We start from the raw sequence: 22,759 nt of genomic DNA on the forward strand, positions 1-22,759 counted from the left end.
GTTCTAAACACTCAAGAGTCCTTTAGCTCACCTGAGCCCCTCAGTCTGACAGGAGAGGACTCTCCTCCCGCTTGTTGTGGAAACAGCTCCTTATGTCCGTTAGTGCAGCTAGCTAACCAGATGCTAACATCACTGTCCCCGCTAGCACCGGTCCCTCTCTCTCCCTCACTCCCTCTCTATCACACTAAATGCGCTATCGCCACACACACACAGAGCCGAGCTTGAATGACACAAGCACACGTGTATTTCCATGCAACTTTCTGATTGGTCTGGTGTGTTGCCTCTGTTGCGTTCACTGAACACGGGAAATTACAGTCCTGCCGTCGTCTCTTGTGTCATGATGAGGTTCACGTAAAGCACGGTTAATGTATTATATTATTGAGGTGTCTCAAATATACAATCAAGTGGCACCTGCTAACGGGGTGGTGGATGATAGGTTTACATCTAAAAACGTATTTTTCGAAAATTATTATTTTAATTTTATTTTTCTTTCTTTTGTTGCTTTTTTTTTTACGGTCCGCGATCTACCCGCACCACACAATCGCGATCGACTGGTTGGCGACCACTGGTCTAAAGCATTTATTATTTTCATTTCCCCCCTCTCATATTCAGTGTGGACGGATTGAGACAGCGTGGTGTCCAGAGAGCTGCACAGACTTCAGGGAGAAACCTCCGTGTGATGGACGAAGAGGTTGGTTTGGAGAGGACTGAGGGTTAGAGATGTCCCGATCCGATCACGTGATCAGGGATCGGAGCCGATCAAGTGATTTTCAAAAGATCGGAATCGGGAGGAAAAAAATCGGGGATCGGGATTTCTTTTTTTTCTTTTTTTTATAAATACTTTTTTTAAGTTTTGTATTCAATGTTACAAAACAAAAATGACCATGTTCAAGTCTTAAAGTCATCCTGAGGCCTTAGTTTTGGTTTCAAATTACACAACATCATGTATGTGTTGCTTCTTTGGGGCTTGTTTTCATAGACCTGGTTGCTTATTTCTCTCAAATCTAGCAACAGAGTGGGCAGGGCGCAGTGTCTAATTGTAGCAGTAAGCTAACGAGTACTGATAAGCTTTATTTTGTTTTGATCCAATGCTGCACAACTGAACTGATCCAATGCTGCTGTGAAAAAAAGAAGCTATATCCATGTTGGATAGAATATCCAATTTAAATAAAAAAATAACCTTAAGGGACAACTTGAATGCTTTTTTTCTTTTTTTTTCTCTTAATGCATTGCATAAAGATCGGATCTGGAAAAATCGGCATCGGCAAATTGTCAAAATCAAATGATCGGAATCGGATCGGGAGCAAAAAAAGGTGATCGGGACATCCCTACTGAGGGTCTTTCCTCTGCAAGGAAGACCAGGCCTGATGGAGTAGCCCATGCTGGGCAAAGCTGATACCAATTGCAGAGGCCTAGTCTGTCACGTTATTTGACTAAATGTGCTTACTAATTTAATAGGTTTACACCTTCTGTCCATATGTGCTTTTTATTTAAAACATTTGATTAAGTTTCGGTTCACATTTCAGTAAATTGTATTTGTATTTGCACTCCTTTTGTCCATTATTCTTACTGAAAATGTTAGATTACACATTCACATCTGACTGAAGACTGGCCCCATTTATTTGTAACGTTGCAAACTCTGCGGTACAAGGCACAAGTGACGTGAAGCTCATAAAGCGAGGCAAATAGAAATAATCAGCTGATGGAGTGTGGATGCATTCAATCAGCTGACTGTTTTTACAATAAAAGTAGTTTCTTAGTGTACTGGTCTTAAAATCTCATAGCATCAGCTTTTAATGTTCCTCTTGGATGTTCTTCTTGACCCTCAGAGAAGGAGAAAATGTTATGTCTTTCAGGCATGTCCTTTCCTAACAAAGATTACAGGAAACATAAAACATATTATTGCAGAACAAGTGTGTTATTTATGAAAGCGGTGTGTTTGTGTGTTTAGGGGCTGTAGATATAATTATTTTTGTAATTGTAATGTTTTTTTTTTTACTCCAACAGTGAGCTACAAAGACAATCAGATTATGAATGAAAATTATGAACTTCATCAACATTGAAATATATGTTATCATCAAAATAATATTTAACTGTTATCAAAACGTAGTGCAACTGTAGAAGCTTGCTCTGTTGTCTCACTGAAAGAATAACTTGAGAGATAAATAGTAGCAGTTCTCACTATGTGTTAAATATCTTTGCCTGTAATACATTAAATTAGAAAGCTGACACAATCTTAGTTCTTGTTAACATCTAAATGTAACTTTTTGAATGGAAAAAAACCTCAACTTAACTGATGTGTAGGTGATCTAGTATTTAGTATTGTTTTATGGAATGTATATCAGTGTATTAAAGTCAATACTTCATTCATTTAAACCAATATCTTTCTTGATTCTTTGTACAGTATGAAAAAAAGAGTCTTTGTACCTGAACCGAAGTTCACTGCTGTGAGGAGTCCAGTTCTGTCTCTCACTCTCTGGTCCAGCCTGTCTGCATCACCTGGAAACTTTAAACAAACAGATATATATGTAAAGTACCATGTGGACAAACAATATAACTTATTCTCTTCTGTTGAACATGTTGGATTGTGTATTGTCCGAGTCAGGGTCCTTTTTATTCTACTGTAACTTTGGAAGTTGTGTTACCAATGCTTACTGTTTATTTCATACCCATTTGGTAATGCAATTAATAAAAACAACAAGCTTTGGGTTCGTTCTTCAGATGACTGTGACGTTAACGTGTAAGCTCAATAATGAACTTCAGCTTAACCAACCATATTGTAATATCTAAGTAATCATCTTGAAATATGACATTAATAATTGTAATATACACACATCTTATTGTGAGGTTGATTTCACATACACTACTTCGACATTAGCTTGTCTACATACTTGAGCATATCCAATTTAAATTAACCTTAGCGATGCATACAGTTCCTACCTACATAATAAAATATCTCTAAGTTACAAGGATGACCTTATTTTATCAACCTCAAACAGAAGCGGTTTGTTCAACATTATTATCCCACTTAATGCTTAACACTTGTCTATTTCGTTTTAACCTTTATATATACAGTCTATGATTTTAACTTAGAGGCTACGATTAGCATCGTTAGCACCGATGTGGCTACCACTCGCTTACACGCTAACCCAAGCCTTAACATTCATTACGTAGCTGATTAAAATCATTAACACATAAATAAAGCACTCGAATTTCACTTAACGCAAAACCGCATTCATGCACCGTCTGTTTTAACCGCAGAGTGAAGGATTGTTTGAATTATTTGAAGTATTAAAGTAACGTGTTATGGCAGGAAAGTTAAATCTAGTATATTCATTTTAAAGTCACCTTATATATATTCATGTGTGTTAAATTTGAAGGGACAAAGTACATTTTCCCTCCCCAATATATTGAGGTGAAGTCTTTGTGTTTAGAGAGGGATGTGAGCAGGGGACATCCTAATTTGGGGATAGCTCCAAAACTCTGGAATGTTTCCCTCATAAAAGAAGAGGGTGCGTTACACATGCTTAGGGCAAATGTGTGTGTTTTCATTGCAGTAAATATATGTGCTGCGTGATTACTGTTCAACTATACCTCTGTTTTTATTCTTTCATGTGCGGGTACTAAATGGCTACAAACATTGTGGAGAAATTAGCTTAAACATGTTTTATGACTCTATATGAAATGGAAGCAGCTTTTATGACAGGGACGAGAGAGCTGGGGGAGGGGACATTCTTCTTAAGATTTTCAGCATGTCAATTATCAGGGAAATCTACTTGTTTTAAATAGACGTTTGTGGTTAATTACTTTGTATTAATAATAACAGTATGTGTAAAGGAAGCTGGAAATATACAATGTGAAACCTTTTATTTGAAGTAAGGATGTGAACAATAAGGAAGGGCTGTAGGACAAATGGGTGTGTTCTCTATATTGGGCCTGTGTGAAGTTTGACTATTTGAAAAGCATCTCTAATACTGCTTAAGAGCATAGGTAATGTGTTCCTCGTTATTATTGATATGAAAGTAATTTACATGTATTACGTATATTTAGCCAACTATAACAACTATATCTTAAAACATACTTTTAACTTGTGTGTGGTAACCTGAGGGGGGAAGATGGACACAGGGACAAAGGGCCATAGAGGAGATGTGTGTGTGCTGGCTGCAAGATGTGAAATAAGATAAGGAAACTTGTTGTTTAGAGCAGGTTTGTACCAGACACCAAAAGGTGTCTGGTTTTCGTCAAACTGAAAGAGACTTTTTGTTTCCGGGTTTCTTCTGCTGTATCGCACTGATTCGGTGCGACAGGCCATGTGTTGGTCTCTCCCAATAAGATGACCTCTGGGGGAAAGCACGCACACACCTCCTCCTGTGTTTTTAGTATGAAAGCCTGTGTTTTCCTTTGGTTCGCGCTCTTGTTTTTGACTGGCCGTTCCTGAGACCTGTCTCACACGGTGGTAGAACCTGAGCCCGGAGTACTCTGCAGAGTGCTTCGTGATTCCTTTGTATTTGTATTGTTACTTTGTATCATTAAAACAAGATTATTGTTTAACTTGCATTCTGGTGTTTCTTAATCCCTTCCTTTTTACGAATTTACCCAGTTTATCAAACGACACGCGGAGACGAGGTTGGTTTTAAACATCCTCCAAATCTCCAACAAGAGCGAGTCACAATAGTCCGATATATAAGCATGAAGAACAAACAACCACGGCCGGCTTCAAGTTGTGTTTCCTGGATGAACTGACCAGGCAGAGTCCCTGTAGCTAGCTTCACGGAGCAGCTAGCAGAGAGACCAGAAGCTAGCAGCAGCAGTCACTTCACAGAGCCGTCACTCAATGTCACCAGGCCCTAATTTATGCAAGAACTTTAAGACCTAACATAAATAAAAGGGTCGTGTTAGAAAACAATTCACTCACAGATCCACAATCATGAAGGTGTAATCTAACTATATCGATAATAACAGTTTGCTCCAAAAGGTAAGAGATGGAAACATATTGATTTTGTAACCTGCCTCCTTAATGTCTGTATGTAATGTAACATGTTCTCATATAATAGTAAAATAAGCCAAACTACTCAACAGCAACTGCTACTGTGGCTAAGCTAATGTTGGGTGTTTGCTCAGTAGTTTTCCATACTTTTCGGTGCAATGTTAACTCTGTATGCATTAGCTAACTTTCTAGAAACCAGACTTTGAATTTATAATTCGTTTTATATATATTTCTTTATTTAAAATCCATAAATGTGAGATGAAAAAACTAAAAATGACATATCTTTGTCACAACAAATGTCCAATGCAATGTCCCTACCATTGTAAACGACGATGCATACAGAATCTTCAAGAACACATATTATTTTTAAAGAGGCGTGAAGAGTTGATAATTTGTAATTTATTTATAGATGGCAGAAATAGCCGGATCAACATCCAATCCAATCCTGAAGGAGAGTGGGCAGCCCGCCATACTTGGACAAGGTGCTGTATAGTTCTTAAAAGCATTTGTATTCATTTTGTTTCAGTAATTTGTTGATTGCATATCCTTTACTTTCATATGTACCTTATTTTTACATCTGATAAGTGAAATCAGTTGATTGTGACCTTATCACAAAAAGTCAGTGACTTAATACATCCTTCTTCGTAATAATGCATGCAATCGTCATGAGTCATGCATTAATTAATGTAATATTAATATATAATCTTAATCCTTATAAAGTTTCATCATGATTATATATACAATTATAGAGTTATATGTAATATAATATAAACATTAAACTTGTGTAGTCTTCGTAAAACAATATGACAACTCGCCTTTTTTTTATCACCAGTAACCATTTTTTCTTTCCTTTTTCAATATATTTTATTCTATCTAGGTCCCAATGTGTGGATAATCGGGAGCAGCTACGTTCGACGTGGGGAAGAAAGAGCCAGACACAGCATGGGAAGCAACCTGGGTCTCAATTGCCGTGTGTGGTGATTTGGCTAGGGTGGTCTGAGGTGGAGGAACCTTCTTCCCTTTTTCTATCAGTCCTTGAGAGGAAGAACAGTCCCGGATGTCCTGCTCATCCACTGTGGCGACAACGACCTTGGCAGCATCAAAGGTGTGGAGCTTGTCACAGCGATGAAGCAGGATTTTGGATTCTAACCTCAACAGGATATGTATATTTAACAAAAATAACTTTTACATTTGACAGGGCAGTCCTCCTTGTAAGGATGTCTTCACTTACTCACACAATTGTTTTTAAATGTGTAATTGAATTAAACTGTTCACTCACATTCTGTGTTCTTCCTCTCTCTTAAACTTTAGTCCCCCTGTCTTGTTTCTCTCTTTCCCTCACTCATCTTAGTCCCCCTGTTTTGTTTCTGTCTTTCCCTCACTCATCTTCCCCAGCCTCACCCAGCTGTGGTGTGTCTGTTCTCTTTCTTCTCAATTTTGGATGTGGCCCAGGAGGAAGCGCAGCCACTTCAAGACACTGGTACGGGCCTGCGTGCTGACGACACGACCGTCATCGGCCAGATCACAGACGGCGACGAGACGGCGTACAGAGAGGAGGTCGAAAACCTGACATCTTGGTGCCAGGATAACAACCTCCATCTCAACGTAAGCTAAACCAAGGAGCTGATTGTGGACTACAGGAAGCAGCAGAGAGAGGGACACGTCCCCATCGCCATCAATGGGACTTCGGTGAAGAGAGTCAGCAGCTTCAGGTTCCTCGGAGTCCATCACGGACACGGCTGCATCACAGCCTGGTACGGCAGCTGTACCGCCCTTAATCGTAAGGCTTTACAGAGGGTGGTGAAAACTGCACAGAACATCACCAGGACGGAGCTGCCATCCATGGAGGACCTTTACTCCCAGCGGCTCAGGAAGAAAGCCCTCAGTTAATGTTTGTTAGAAATATTTTTGGCACATTTGTTCCTATTGCAGGATATTTAAGTTTCCCATGTACTTTTTAAATTAATAATAGTATGTTCATCTTGATGTTAAACTTGTAATATTTAATCATCTTAGTTAGAAATGCTGTTTCCACCCCAACCTCTGCTGCTGAATGATTTTATTGTTGTTACTGAAAGTGCTTGTCTTGTAAAAAAAGATTAGATCAGAATCAGAATAAATTTACATTTTTACAGCTGAAAAGAGCCTAAGACAGCCTAATTTTAATGTATGCATAACAAAAAGTATTAAAGATTAAAAACAAGAAATTATAATTAAAAAAAGTTACACATTTTACAAAATACACATCCTGTAACAGTTTGGAGAATTTAGCAGCCAGTTATATTACACCGTTTTAGTGGCATATATATACATGGTTGGTATTTAACAACAAGGGGTGTTGTACTTTGATATTGGTATTTATGGGAACATCTTACACCTTTCCTTCAAGTATTATACGTTTTAGTTACTTGTTGGGTACTTAACATGAATAATCACAGTTACTATCCTTTTACTCCATCACATTTCAAAGAGAAATAGGCTATTGTTATTTTAACTCCACAGTAATCCATCATCAGCTTTACTTCAGATAAAGATTTAAATCACAATTGATCATAATTCAAAATACATATATTTTTATATATTACCAAGTGGTTTCATGTACAACCCACACAAGTATCATGCTAAATAGAGCTCTGTTGCTTGGATATCACTAGATCCTGTTACATCAGCGTAATATAAAATTACATAACGATTGATGTCTACATTAGCATAATTACTAGCTAGCCGCTAGCTGCTAACTGCCGCTGACGCCTCGTTAATATCAAACTCCATCATATAACAATCCAGTGCCATGCTGTCATGAACGCGCGGTGCTGTTACGTGTACGCAAATTGACGTGCTTGATGTGAACGAGCATTTTGGGGGCAAGTTTGAAGTTGCGCACATACGGGTACTTCTCAGGCATGCCGGGTAATCTGTGACGTTATGCTCTCTCGAAAGTTGGGCCACTTTATCATCATGCGCTAATGAGCAACTCTCATAGGAATGAATGAGGCCCCGCCTCCCACATGGGTTGATCGTCTGGATTGCTTCTGAGGACGGGGCGGAAATGTCCCCCCTAAAATAACTCAGGTGTCAACGCTCACCTGTAAAAGGTTCCACCCATAGACTATATATTCCACCTTGACACTACTTACTCTTACTCAGCGCCATATAGAGAGAAGAGTTACGACAGCGGAGGACCAAAATGCTTGATCGTCGCGTGGTTCAGGGAGACTCAATAGTTCCCCGGAAGTTCGTGGCGGGATATTTGAATGCATGATTACCGGAGATAGAGCTACGATTTTTGGTAATAAGTAGTGAATAAAGGTTTTGATTTGCAATATTTATACAACATACCTATATGTGTATGTATTTACATCAATATGTTTTAAAAATACTCTGCTAAAAATGCTAATATTTATGTATATTAGGAATAGTGTGAACAGCTAGTTTACTTGCTAACGTTGCCTTGGTTAAAGTGCCTGTTGCTGTTGTGTATTGCTTTGAATTATTTAAAACAAATATTATCTTCTTAAACAGGTATGGTAGACAGGAGCATCACTTCCTAATGCTTATTGATATATTTAGAGGGAGGGGATGGCAAGAAATGCTTCAAAATTCAGATTAGATTAATTTCTACCATTTTCTAAATTCATGGTGGTTTCAGTAATCCCATGGTACTTGAGGACATAAGTAATCTAAATGACTAATCTAATCTTTATGACTTTCAGAAAGGACAGGAGACCAACAGGTGACTATCAAAGGACTAGCAGCAGCAGCATGGTGATGACGTTAAATGTGTTGTTTTAGGAACATCCATTGTAAATACATGAAATTCAATAAACATTGAATAGCATGTCATGCAGTTTGTCTGTGCCTTTTACTCCGTGTTGTCCAGGCATATAGTCTCCACCACGGTTTGCTGTGCTGCCTGGGGATGCTCCAATCGTTCCAAAAAAAGAGTAGAATGTACGGCTTCCCCACTGACACAGAGAGGAGGAGCTCAAGTCAGCAGGAGCAACTTAACTATCAAAACAGACAACCGCAACAAAATACGTGAGGTAATCATATTCAAACACTGCATTTGCACTTTTTCACAAAACGAAGAACACACCATTGGGAAGCTTAATGTTTGGTTTAATACAAATAACAGGGAAAGGCTTGAAAAACTCTGAGAGTTGAGACTCAGGGTGCGGGGTGAGGGTCTCAGTGCAGGTATTCAGGCTCCGTTGAATCCCCCTCTGGTTCTTGTGCTGAAAGAGGGAGAAACAGACAGGAGAAAGGGTTATACACACCTATATAGCACCCCTATTGGATGGGAAATTGCCTTGGGGGAGGTGTGGTCTTTGTTCCCAAATGAAGTTATGGAACTTTATTATTTTTGAGTTTAACAAAGTATGACAAATGGCATCAGTAATGGATGTGATATGAATTTGTATAAAGTTGTCTCACATTCTTGGTCTTATGTTACGTACAGTAGCCTATGTAATGAGTGTATACATGTACAGTAAGTATTTAGTGTTTCCCAATACTGTGCATTCAACCACTATGGGATATGTATGTGGGCAGACAAAACTGTGTGTGTGTGTGTGTGTGTGTGTGTGTGTGTGTGTGTGTGTGTGTGTGTGTGTGTGTGTGTGTGTGTGTGTGTGTGTGTGTGTGTGTGTGTGTGTGTGTGTGTGTGTGTGTGTGTGTGTGTGTGTGTGTGTGTGTGTGTCTGTGTCTGTGTGTGTGTGTGTGTGTGTGTGTGTGTGTACATTTTGATGCAGACCAGTTTGTCAAGACCAAAAAGGGCAAGACTAGGCTGAGAGCAGATGCTATTCCCACCATCTTTGTGCAACGCGATGCACCCCGGGACCTGTAAATACAGAGCCCATAGCTGATGATCACAGCTATAGTGTGAAAGGTGAAACTGGTATAATAAGTCTGAACTCTTAATAATAAAAGTAATATTTCTTATTTTTAAGTGGTATAATATTTAGAATGTTCGAAAATTAACAGTGAGATGTCTTCTACTTACATTAGTCTCAAAGATTGAGGGAAGAAGGGATGAGGAGACTGAGAGAAGGGAAAGTGAGGGTGAAGAAAGAGAGGACCTGGCTAGTGAGGAGAACCAGGGAGAGCTGACACCACCCAGTCAGCCAGCAGCCAGTCAGCATACCAGGGAACCAGCAGCCAGTCAAACAGATCTATTAAAAAAATTAAAGAGACAAGAAGGAATCACCAAAAAAGCAAAAGCTGCACTAAGAAAAATAAGGAAGGAAAATGCAGCTCTCAAGTAAACAATGACAATTTGGGACAACAAATTGAAGAAAACTTTTTCAAAAGACCAACTTAAGGCATTGGGCAGACTTACCACAAAGGGGATGAAATGGAGCAATGAGACAATTAAGAAGGCTTTTAAAATTTGCTTTGCTGCCGGACCAACGGGTTACAAAACTCTGCAGGAATTGCAGATTCCCCTGCCAGGAATAAGAACACTGCAAAGAAGAATGCAATGTGTTAAATTTTAGCCTGGTGTGTTGACAGAGGTCTTTGATTTCCTAAAATTGAAGGCAGATAGATTGACTGACCTTGAAAGGGAGTGTGTGTTGACCTTGGATGAATTGGCAATCACACCAAGTGTGGAGTTAGACATGATTACAGGCAAACTGTACGGTGATGTGACTTTAACAGGTCACACTGGAGTGGCAACACATGCTTGTGTGTTTATGTTGGCTGGAAACACAACACGGTGGAAGCAAGTAGTGGCATATCATTACCCTGGCAATTCTACCAATGGAGCAGAGTACAGGCCAATCATTATTGAGGTAATACAGAGGGCAGCATCCATAGGGCTACATGTGCTTGATGTCAACACCAACATGGGTAGCCCTAACCGAGCCATATGGAAATCCTTTGGGGTCGACCAAAATAAAACCGGTGCCACATCCAGCAACACCAGACAGGCAGCTTTATTTCATGCCCGATGTCCCACATCTGGTAAAAAATCTAAAAAGTGCCCTTGTCCGTGGGCAGGTCTTCATAATTCCTGAGGATATTGTAAACAGAGAGAACCTCCCCTCTAACGAGGTTTCAGTGGTCCCCATTAAGGACTTATTGACCTTTCAAGAAGGGATGGCATTAAAAATAGCCCCCCATCTTTCAGCTGCAGCCATCGAGCCAAGTCACGTTGATAAGATGAAGGTTGGTCTTGCTCTAAATGTATTCAGTAAGGCTACAAGTGCTGGGCTGAAATACATGGTGCAGCAAGAAAACCGCCCTCTGTCATACCTTACGACAGCGTGGTTCCTGGAGCAGGTTGATCGTTGGTTTGATCTCATGTCATCTCGCCATCCAATTACAGCCCTGAGCAGGCTCAAGATGGAGGAGTACCAAAAGGCCATCACCTTCCTCCAGAACATCGTCCATCTGTTTCGTTGGATGAAGATTGGTCAAAAGGGAGGTTGGAAGCCTGTTCAAACAGGGGTGATAATGGCAACAACATCAATTTTGGCAATACAGGAGGATATGCTAACACGAGGAAACAGGTTTGTGTTAACGTCAACTTTCACACAAGACTGCCTTGAAAATACCTTCAGCTGTGTGAGGTCTAAAAATCCTGTCCCAACTCCAGTGGAATTCCATCATGCACTGAGAATCATATCTCTGGGGCAGTTCCTCACCACCATCAGCTCTGGGAGCTATCAGTAAGACCACAGTAGCTTTTTGGCAGACTTCCTGGACACAGTGGAGCAAAATATCACTCCATCAGTCAGAGTGGAACAGCTGATGGCGGTGACCAGAGCAGCTGCACCTGACCTCACAAAAACTGAGAAATGTATTCTCTTCCATCTTGCAGGCTACATCGTCCACAAAGTCATCAAGTTTGCCAGCATCTGTGAAAAATGCAAAATTGCAACAGAGCACAATGGTGAGAGTCCTTCTGGTGAAAACAGCATTTTAGTGGACTTAAAAGACTTCAAGGCAGGTGCTCTTTGTCGTCCCTCCCAAGAAGCCTTTGATTTCATTCACCAAATTGAGGAACTATTTAGGACCAAGACTGGTTCCTCCCTCATGCAGCTCCCCAATGCAGTGGGCGTCTTGGAGAAAGAAGCTCAGGCACTCTCCAGCAGGCTTCCGTCATGCTGTGCAGTACAAGACAAAATCATTAGAAGATTCATACAGCTGAGGCTGAGAATCGAGGCAAAACAAATCCGAAATGACAGGAGAAAAAAAAACCTTAAAAGATGAACATCTTGGAAGCAAGAGCCAATCCAAAAAGGTGAAAAGGAACAACAGCAGCCAAGCTTCAACATCCACCAACCCCCAAAAAAATCCACAGCTGCTATCAAACCCATTAGTCGTTGCAATGGAAATATTTGGACTAACCATTGCCCCTCCACCAGCCAGCACCACTGCTCCTCCACCAGCCAGCACCACTGCTCCTCCACCTGCCAGCACCACTGCTCCTCCACCAGCCAGCACCACTGCTCCTCCACCTGCCAGCACCACTGCTCCTCCACCAGCCAGCACCACTGCTCCTCCACCAGCCAGCACCACTGCTCCTCCACCAGCCAGCACCACTGCTCCTCCACCTGCCAGCACCACTGCTCATCCACCTGCCATCACCACTGCCCCTCCACCTGCCATCACCACTGCCCCTCCACCAGCCAGCACCACTGCTCATCCACCTGCCATCACCACTGCCCCTCCACCAGCCAGCACCACTGCTCATCCACCTGCCATCACCACTGCCCCTCCACCTGCCATCACCACTGCCCCTCCACCAGCCAGCACCACTGCTCATCCACCTGCCATCACCACTGCCCCTCCACCTGCCATCACCACTGCCCCTCCACCAGCCAGCACCACTGCTCATCCACCTGCCAGCACCACTGCTCCTCCACCAGCCAGCACCACTGCTCATCCACCTGCCAGCACCACTGCTCCTCCACCAGCCAGCACCACTGCTCATCCACCTGCCACTACCACTGCCCCTCCACCTGCCATCACCACTGCCCCTCCACCAGCCAGCACCACTGCTCATCCACCTGCCACTACCACTGCCCCTCCACCAGCCAGCACCACTGCTCATCCACCTGCCACTACCACTGCCCCTCCACCAGCCAGCACCACTGCTCATCCACCTGCCACTACCACTGCCCCTCCCCCTGCCATCACCACTGCTCCTCCACCAGCCAGCACCACTGCCCCTCCACCTGCCACTACCACTGCCCCTCCACCTGCCATCACCACTGCTCCTCCACCAGCCAGCACCACTGCCCCTCCACCTGCCAGCACCACTGCTCCTCCACCAGCCAGCACCACTGCTCATCCACCTGCCACTACCACTGCCCCTCCACCAGCCAGCACCACTGCTCATCCACCTGCCACTACCACTGCCCCTCCACCTGCCATCACCACTGCTCCTCCACCAGCCATCACCACTGCTCCTCCACCTGTAACATCACTGCCCCTCCACCTGCCACACAGTAGGTTATTAATATACACTAACAAGATTACTTATATAATACTGCAGCTCATCCGGTCTTCAACCTTCCAAAATTCTCCCACACCATGCCGCTCAAGTCCACTTCAAGACACTGGTACTTGCGTACCATGCTGCGAATGAATCTGGCCCTTCCTACATCCAGGACATGGTTAAACCGTACACCCCACCAAGTGCACTCCGCTCTGCATCAGCCAAACAGCTCGCTGCACCCACACTGCGAGGGGGACCCAAGTTCCCCTCAGCAAAAACACGTGGATTTGCTATCCTGGCTCCAAAATGGTGGAATGAGCTCCCCATTGAAATCAGGACCGCAGAAAGCTTACACATCTTCCGGCGCAGACTGAAAACGCATCTCTTTCGACTCCACTTCGAGCGATAGAACTATTAACAAAGCACTTATATACTAATAAAGGACTGGCTTATCTAAAGCCAGTTGAGTAGCACTTGAAATGTTTGGCTCTATGAAACCTGATGTACTTATATGATTCTGTTTTCTTCAAGTTTGTATCTTCCTGGTCGAATGTACTTATTGTAAGTCGCTTTGGATAAAAGTGTCAGCTAAATGCAATGTAACGTAATGTAACACAGTGATAGAATACATGTTTATTATGCTTACTTATATACAACAGTAGTATTAAATGTACCTTGTGTTTTCACTCTCACTTAGGTCCCTCTCCCTTTGCCATCATTTCAAAATCAGCTGAGCTGCAACATAATACAGACAGGTAATAATCAACAGAATACACTAAAAACACTCACCCATAAGTTCCGTTTTTGTTTACTGTTTGGAAGTCTCAAATATGCACTCTAAATTCATATCAATAGCGATGTGTCACACACATAGCTCTCTTCCTTATTATTGTGTAACGTTAACTTTATTATACTAGCTTGTAGGCCTACTCCAAAATGGAGATCGTAATTTCCCCACCTCCACTCATTACAATCACACGTGCCCCAATGTTATATTTAACTAATATTATATTCCTCCACCCCACAAAGAAAATCACGTTTAGAAGCCCTCTTTCTCTAATTCCACAACGTTGGGTTGAAATAACATTAGGAGAACGGATTAATAGGCTGTGCATGGTTAACGTGTGTTGCTAACTTTGTCTGGTGTCCTAGCCTAATCTGTTATCTGTAAACGTTCCCTAAATCTACTGATTTAGGGATAATCCACCAACATCCTTTAATACACATGTTAATTTGACTCAGATGTGCAGATAATATCCGCAATATAAATCTTCAACATCTTCTTACCTTTAAAAGTCCATCACGAACGGTCTATTATGCTGCAACTATACCCCGCAGATAGCCCCGGAGGTCAGCGGCAAGCTAACTTCCAGGGAACTATTGAAGGCTCCACGATCCGCCATTGCTGTGAAAAAAACTGGTCCATTGGAGTGAACGGAGATGTCGCAACTCTCTATCTATATGGCGTTGCTCTTACTGTTTCTCAAACAGTAGGCCTACAGATAAACCATAAAATGATATGAATGTCACCGAAATAAATACAGATAATGTTGAGCTTTTCAAAACAATAAATTCCCTGTTTAGCAAAAATAAATAAAAATAAATACACCAATAATTGTACAATGTTTGGGGTGTACCACCAGTGGCGCCGCCAGAGTATTTGTGTTGGGTAATCTATGGTAGGGCTAACCCATACAGTGGTGGGGCTCAAGTCAGTATTTGCAATTTAATTACATACAGGCTCCCCTTGAAAGTGAAACGCCACATGTGAGGTTTAGATTATTTCCCTGTCTCAATCCAAATTGAACTGTATGAAATAAAAAGGCACATTTGTCTTGTAGTAAATAAAAAGGGCGACCTGGAGCCAATCCTGCAATTTCCCCACAGGTGAAAGAGTTGACATGCTGAAAACCCAATCCCTGCAGGGGGGTCTGGGGGGATTGTCCCCCAGAAGATTTTTTGAAATACTAACATAAAATACACATTCTGGTACTCTCTTGAAAAGGAAAATAAATACATATTACTACACGACATATTTAAAAAAATGAATGCCATTTTATTTTTTTGTTTCTTTGTTATGAAAGCTGAACCTGCTACTCCTCACAGGGAGAAGAGGGAAGAGGCTGTGTGAATTACTTTACATTGTGGATAAGGGTGGATAGCCCCCATTGTTCTGTGTTTCAAAATGAAAGACAGCCCACACACCTATCAATCATCAAACCGTGGGGTCTTATTTCATTACGTGTTGATTTCTATCAAGACGTAATGTTGTATCGATGTACGATGTGTAGCCATGGCCGCATCTCTGGTCCTAAGTCGAATAGGCTGGCTTCCGAGGGTGGTCTATATAAAGGGCAGGTGGTTATTACTGTATATGTTCGGCAGTCTGTTCAGGGTCACCGCACTCGCATGCAGAACTGTCGGCCAGGCCCCACTTCTTCATTGATGTTTTGAAGCGACCGACCCCAGTTCGTAGGCGGTTTAGTGTGGTCCATTGCCGGCGTGGTAGGTCGTCTCCTCCTATGGCGCCATCTCCTGGGTCCCAGATGTAGCGATGGATGCGGGAGGGCCCGTCTAGCTCCCAATCCTGCTTCCAAGCAGCCGCCAACCATGCATCTCTGGAGACGTCCTCAGAAGTGGAATTGAGAATCTCTTGTGCTGCCTTTTTGAAGGGGAGGCGGGACTTGAGCGTACTTAGGGGCGCTGCTCTCGTTGTCGTGTTATGCAGGATGTGCCAGTCATGCTTTTGGGCTTTCCTGGCCAGGGCGAGGATGGCAGCCTCCCGTCGGAGGCCGGCCGGAGCTATTCCCGCGAGGACTGGCAAGAGGGACACAGCGGTACACAGTAAAAGCAAGCGGCAAACTCTGGGGAAGAACTGGGACGCCAATACGGAAGTGCTACACACTGCAGTTCATATATTGGCCGATAGGCGATGGCTGCAGAAAGGAGCAATTTCCATAGACCCCCATGTTAAAATGCCCAATTTTACAGCAGATACAATTACCAAATGGGTATCAAATAGACAGTAAGCATTGGTAACACAACTTCCAAAGTTACAGTAAAATAAAAAGGACCCTGACTCGGACAATACACAATCCAACATGTTCAACAGAAGAGAATCAGTTATATTGTTTGTAAACATGGTACTTTACATATATATCTGTTTGTTTAAGGTGTCCAGGTGATGCAGACAGGTTGGACCAGAGAGTGAGAGACAGAACTGGACTCCTCACAGCAGTGAACTTCAGCTCAGGTACAAAGACTCTTTTTTTCATACTGTACAAAGAATCAAGAAAGATATTGGTTTAAATCAGGGGTCGGCAACCCGCGGCCCTTTAAGCCCTCTGCTCTGGCTCCCTTGAGCTTAGACAAAAATATGAAGAAAATAAAAGTATTTGTAGGACTATTTATATTTTGTTACATGGTTGAAAATGTTTCGTATCTTGTTTTTTGAGGTGATACAGTGACACATAAATAAAAAACATAACGGTTTTAGTTAGGTCAACTAAAATATGCGTCACATCCTGCTACGGTCCCGCGCCAGTGCCTTTTCCTGCGGGTGAATAACCTGACCCCCGGCTCGATGAGCGAACTATGGATAAATCAAAGAAAAGTACCGGAGGAACACAGGATTAAATTCTGCATGGACAGAGTTATGTGCTTTCACAGCAAACGATGCTGGTTTACCGGTTTGATATGTAGAGAGAAGTTGTCAAAGGTGCTGCAGCCTTTACGTATCGAGGAACAACACGGGACAGGAAGACAGCTGACGATCTTCAGTCATAATTCAATGGGGTATGTCATTTATTTCAGAAAACACTTTTTGTTATATTCCATGGAATGCTCTTAACATCCCGATAGCAATGAATATATTAAATGCTTTGACAATAATTACATACACTAATTAATCTCTGGAAGCCGTAGCGCTGTAAAAAGCACGACCAATCAACTGAGCCGGCCCGGCTAAAATAACTGGATGTCAGCCTTCCTGCCTGTCAGCCTTCCATCTGTGCACAAACTTATCTCGTGCCCTCATTGGTCATGTGCGCGTTTGTGTGTGTTGGAGGAGGGGCTCTGTAAGGAAGTCTGAAAGAAGAGGCAGATTTTTTCCGGTTGTGTATTTTCAAATTCTAGCGCACTCGAGCTGGTTTCTCCATTCTTACCTACCCCACCGTTAACTCTTTTTAGCAGTGGTGTAGTCTACGTGATACGCTGGTATACGCCGTATACCCACTAGAAAATGCCATTGATTTCCGTATGCCCTCTTAAAAATGAGCGATGATACGTAACAACATCCTTTTGTGACTTCGCTTTCACGCTTTCGCCCCCTTCTGTGTTAATACTTTTGGACGTCTGGGGCTTCCGTCGCCTTTGGCCTGTTGCTAAGCAACAGCAACACACTTTGTTCGGCTCTGACAAACCCCACGTTTCTCTAACGTTATCAGAATTTTATCCTTCCATCATTCAAGTTCGCGGAGCGCTAAACAGGAAGCAAACATGAAACGAAAACAGACGACAATATTTTAATGTTTTCCGAAGTTTTCCCCTATTACCAGTACAGAAAAAGAGCCAGGTCAGGCGGCTGTCCTAAAGGTGACAGAGAACGAGTCCGGCGCTACCGCAAATTTACCCAGTAAGTGAAATTAGCATGGTTATGATTAACAACAGTGGCTAACTAGCTAACTTGCTAGCTAATTTGATCAACGTTAGTGTGGTGGATCAATGGAAGAGAAAGGGAGCGAGATAGTGTGTGTGTGTGTGTGTGTGTGTGTGTGTGTGTGTGTGTGTGTGTGTGTGTGTGTGTGTGTGTGTGTGTGTGTGTGTGTGTGTGTGTGTGTGTGTGTGTGTGTGTGTGTGTGTGTGTGTGTGTGTGTGTGTGTGTGTGTGTGTGTGTGTGTGTGTGTGTGTGTGTGTGTGTGTGTGTGTGTGTGTGTGTGTGTGTGTGTGTGTGTGCGCAGTCATAAACAGAACACAATGTTTATATTATCTCCTTGTTTCGGACACAGATGAGAGCTCCTGGCCAGCCTTGTGGACTGAAAGTTAGGCTATGGAATTTAAGAACAGGCATCCTTGGTTGGGGTGGAGGGACAGAAAGTTAGGGAAATGTCAGCACACATGCAAAGGAAAGCTGATCTAAACAACAGACATTCAAAAAGTCAATGACTATGCAAATGAGAGTTAATTCATGGTCATGTTAAAAGTGCATTTAAAACATTTGCACCATTACATTACTATATGTTAGTTATCAGTAGTTGTCAAATAATTAGCTATTGAAAAAGTGCAACATTTTTCTCCTTTTATCTGCTTTTCATGCATTTGTTAGCCATAATGTAAATATTGTAAGCAGTTTATTAAATACTTTTGAGTAAATCTTGGCTCTTTTCTGCAGTTGTTATTGGTAAAAACTTGTATTATGCTAATTAGTCATGGTTTTGTTTATTTCCTTTGCAGCGCTACAAAATCAGTAGGTGTCCTCACAGAACAACGAGTGTCTATGTCTGAGGAGTGGGTCAACATATTTGGCCTCTTTGAGAAACAAGATTAGACGACATGAGACGTCCAAAGCACACAAAATAGCCCAGGAGCTCACGGAGAAGGGTGGACAGGATTTAGTTGGAAATTTGGTGAAAGCTGTGTCAGACTGTGTTTGCAGTAGGCCATATTGAGATTTTGATAAAAATGTCGATTAATTGTTCAACCCTAGAAGATAAGTGGGCTTTTTCCATCATTGTTCATTCTTTTATTTTTTTATTGTTAATTTCACTGGCAGTTAAAAGTCACATAAAAATGCTTATAATACATTGACATGTTGATAACACATAACCAGTCTCAAGACTAGTCTATGCATTAGTAAGTGTGATGGTGTTCATGAGGTGTTGCTTCGAGACAGATGTCGCTCCGCGATGCGTCGCTCTAGGATGGATGAATACAATTATTACAGTATACCCACTACAAAAAAGTATACTACACCACTGCTTTTTAGGGTGCAGCTATATGTTTTATTTATTTCAAAGTGGGCACATTTTAATTATATATTTTGTTTCCTTCAAATGTGCAGAGGACTCCCCAAGTGCTGTGTTTAATTTATGTTAAAGTAGGCCTGTGTATTATTTGTAATTCTCCTTTATAGGAGTTCTTTGTTTCTTATTATAGTAGAGCGGATAACCATGAAATTGTGCACTTTTTGAAAGAAACATGAAACTTCTACCATAGTTAGTTTATACCATGAGGTTTATTTTCAGATGTGGAGGGAAGTCAGATTTGACCTCTGAGGCCCGGGAGAGGTCAAATCCAAGATGGCCGCCAATAATACTCAAAAATGCCTCACTTTGGAACCAAACACTGTAGAAAAACACTTAAGGTGTCATTTCCCACACATTTTAGGGTGCCCATTCTGTTGGTGATACCTTTGAGACCAATAGAATTCAAGAAAATGCATTTAGATCAATGTGGAGGTCAAATAATGCAAACATAGGGTGGTGAACGATGCAAAAAGGTAGTTTATTTTCAAAATAATAACAGTAATGATAAGGTTAATAATGATGTCAATAACAATAATAACAATGCCAATAACAACAGTCATTGAAATAATAAGTAATTTTTTAACTGATTTATTATTTAACTTTTTAATCATCATCAAGGGACGGAGAAGTGGTTAACAACACCACAGTCCTTTCATGTCAGGATCACATATTGGTAGTGATCAAAAATCTTAACAGTCCCCAGAACAAAAGCAGAGATCTGTACACTTAAGTGCAGCTTTGACACATGAGCACCGTCCAGTGCACCCTTTCTGACAGTTACAGCGGATCAGCTCATGGCAAGACTTTGCTGCTTCAGGGAGAGTTGTCCAGAGTGGCTGCCACCCAGTGGTTTCTTTTGTCCAGCCCCAATCAGATGGCTCTGGCATCTCTGGGTCCAGGACCAGTGACTGGTTCCAAACGTTAGCCTGAAAGCAAGTACGCTTGATGTGCTGTTTCAGGGCAGCCTGGGTTGGAGGGATGTTTTCTAAACTCCTGGACTTCTGGGAGAAAAGCTGTTTCCTGGCATCATTCACTTCCATGCACTCACTCGTTCGGTCATACATGAGCACCACGAATCTTTCCAGCAGTAACATGGAATCTTCACTGACCTCACTTGGCATGCACAGGAGTTCCTGGAAAGCATCACTGACCTCTGGGAAAGACTTCCATCTCTCCCAGGCAATCTTCTTTCCACGGCCAGCAAATGCAGACACGGTGTCACATCCAGTGAAAGCGTGAAAGACAGGGAGAGTCAGGCATTGGATAGGAGTCATTGTGGCAACCATTTCATGAATAGCGATAAACCGGAAACTCGACCCAACACCAAAGGAAACCCACAGTTCATCGGGAGCTATTTTGCTAAAACAAGCCACTGCCAACACCACCACATCTGTATCAACGGTACGTATGGTCACCTTCTTACAACCTTTATGCACAGCGTCTGCCACATGCAGAAGTAGCCGGGTGTCTGCCTCTTCTTGTGAACATGGGGCAAGGCAGGTCACACATGAATCGGCAGGAGAGCAGAGGACTCCAGTTCCATCTGTTGCATACAGTTCCTTGCCCTGTGCTACTGGCAGACTTACGGCTTCTCGGGCCAGGAAGGAAAATAACTCTGTTTTGTTTTCATCACATCGAAGGAAGTCTTTCCAGTTCTTGGGCATCACAGTAAGGGGAGCCACCCTTTTCCTCTTGCCATTTCCCCTCTTCTGTCTTGTTGAAGCTTTCAGGCTGGCAGATAGGTATACATCCCAGACAAGGTCAACACGGATGCTTACCTCTAGTTGAGCAGAGATGTATGGTATGAACACTGTTTCTCCATACTCTTGAAATGTTCTTGATAACTTTGGATTCAGCATTTGAACCACAGCTGCACCATCTAGAATTACTGCATCAGTCTTAGGAACACTCTTGATTTTAAGCAGATTTGACTCCAGGCAGCGAAGCAGATCTGCTTTAACCCCGAACCGAAGTTTTCCTCCACTTGACAGAGCTGGAGGTGCTGCCTGGTTTTCGTGGGAAAAGAAGTGGTTGATGTCTCCATCTCGTGTTTGACATGAGATGTACAGCCTTGAAAAAAGACCACAGTCACTCTTCAGTGCAGCGAGTTGTGCTTTCTCTTTTGATTTGACCTTCACAGGTGGTCTGCTGAATAGTGGCAACTTTTTTTTTGGAAGAGGGTGTGTGATAGGTGTTGTACACCTTTCCAGCCTTTGGGTCACAAACTCGGTGTACTGCTCCTCACCAATGGTATAAATCCTTCTTACAGTATCAGCAACTTGGGTATCAACGATGTCTCTTGTGTCAATGACGAAAAGATCTTGGCTGTGTTCTAGAAATGGATTCCCCATCTCTTCCAGCACCGTGACAAGTGCCTTAACCTCCTTCAGGAATGTGGCTTGCACTCCAGGTTGCTGGTCATGGTGTCTAGAGTCACTGGGTCCATGCTGTTGGTGTGTTGCCTGTTCTTCAAACTCTTTAGTGATCCTGGCGATTTCTGGTCCTGCTACCATCCAGCGTCTGAGTGCTTCTGGATTGCCAGTCAGTCCAATAGCCCCACCAGAACCTTTGACCATGGCATTGTTCTGTTCATGGCACTGGTCAAGTGCCATGGCAGAGAACTGGTTGCTGGTTTTGTGCACCACGAAATGTCCAGACTTGAATTCTGCCAGGACATCTGGGTGTCTGTCCGCAAGAGTCATCATATCACGGATGTGTACGGGAAGCCATCTGCTGTAGTGTGTGTGATCCAGGGCGAACATCCAGGGCATGATCTGTGTTAGGGATTCCACGTACAGCTGGAAGTTGCCTTCACGAATGGACCTCATGTACCGCAAAACGAGAAGCTGCAATGACAGGGTCTTATGCCAGTAGTCAAAGTGAACACTAGCCTTTGCTTGTTGTATGCACCACTCCTCAAAAGATAGACTGTCAGGTGGCATGGCATCTGTATCATCAGATATGCAATTTTCATTGTATGCTCATTGCAGTAGTGTATAGAGGCTTGCAGCTGTGACTTGGTGTGCATGGCGGGTCTTGGTGACATGTTTGGCATGTATGAAGGAATTTGCTGTTCCAGAACTTGCAATATCAGCCTGGACCAGAGCATTGGTCCAGCCACTGTCTTCTAGCCAGTCTCCCAGCAACTTCAACATAGCCATTTCAATGTGTAGACCACCAAACATGATCACAAAGTGATCTTCTCCATAAGTGTCTGGCCAGGTCCACTGTACTTGTTTAGCGAGAGCATACAGTGGTTGGTCAGCAGCAATGACAGGAATCTGACCAGGGTTCACATGTTGA

The 22,759-nt window shown here is 42.6% G+C and overlaps 1 protein-coding gene across 7 annotated transcripts in view; it reads left to right on the plus strand.

The window, feature by feature from the left end:
- The window catches only part of LOC307039224 (uncharacterized protein), a 63,935-nt gene that overhangs the window by 33,547 nt on the left and 7,629 nt on the right, over positions 1-22,759 (plus strand). For 3 of the 7 annotated variants that reach the window (XR_013808177.1, XR_013808178.1, XR_013808180.1), the window contains one exon: positions 613-4,551. Coding sequence is in view for 1 of the 7 variants with exons in the window: in XM_079681081.1 (XP_079537207.1) it covers positions 613-691; positions 5,397-5,469; positions 5,865-6,092; positions 8,701-8,752; positions 8,868-9,029 (594 nt within the window). In the remaining 6 variants the exon portion in view is untranslated. Of the gene's footprint in view, positions 1-612; positions 4,552-5,396; positions 5,470-5,864; positions 7,237-8,700; positions 8,753-8,867; positions 9,031-14,130; positions 14,189-16,606; positions 16,687-22,759 lie in introns of those variants that run through there. The other 4 variants (XR_013808179.1, XR_013808181.1, XM_079681081.1 and 1 more) reach the window with 3 other exon arrangements.

This window comes from Notothenia rossii, assembly GCF_949606895.1.
Source record: "Notothenia rossii genome assembly, chromosome: 5".
NCBI classification, from domain to species: Eukaryota; Metazoa; Chordata; class Actinopteri; order Perciformes; family Nototheniidae; genus Notothenia; species Notothenia rossii.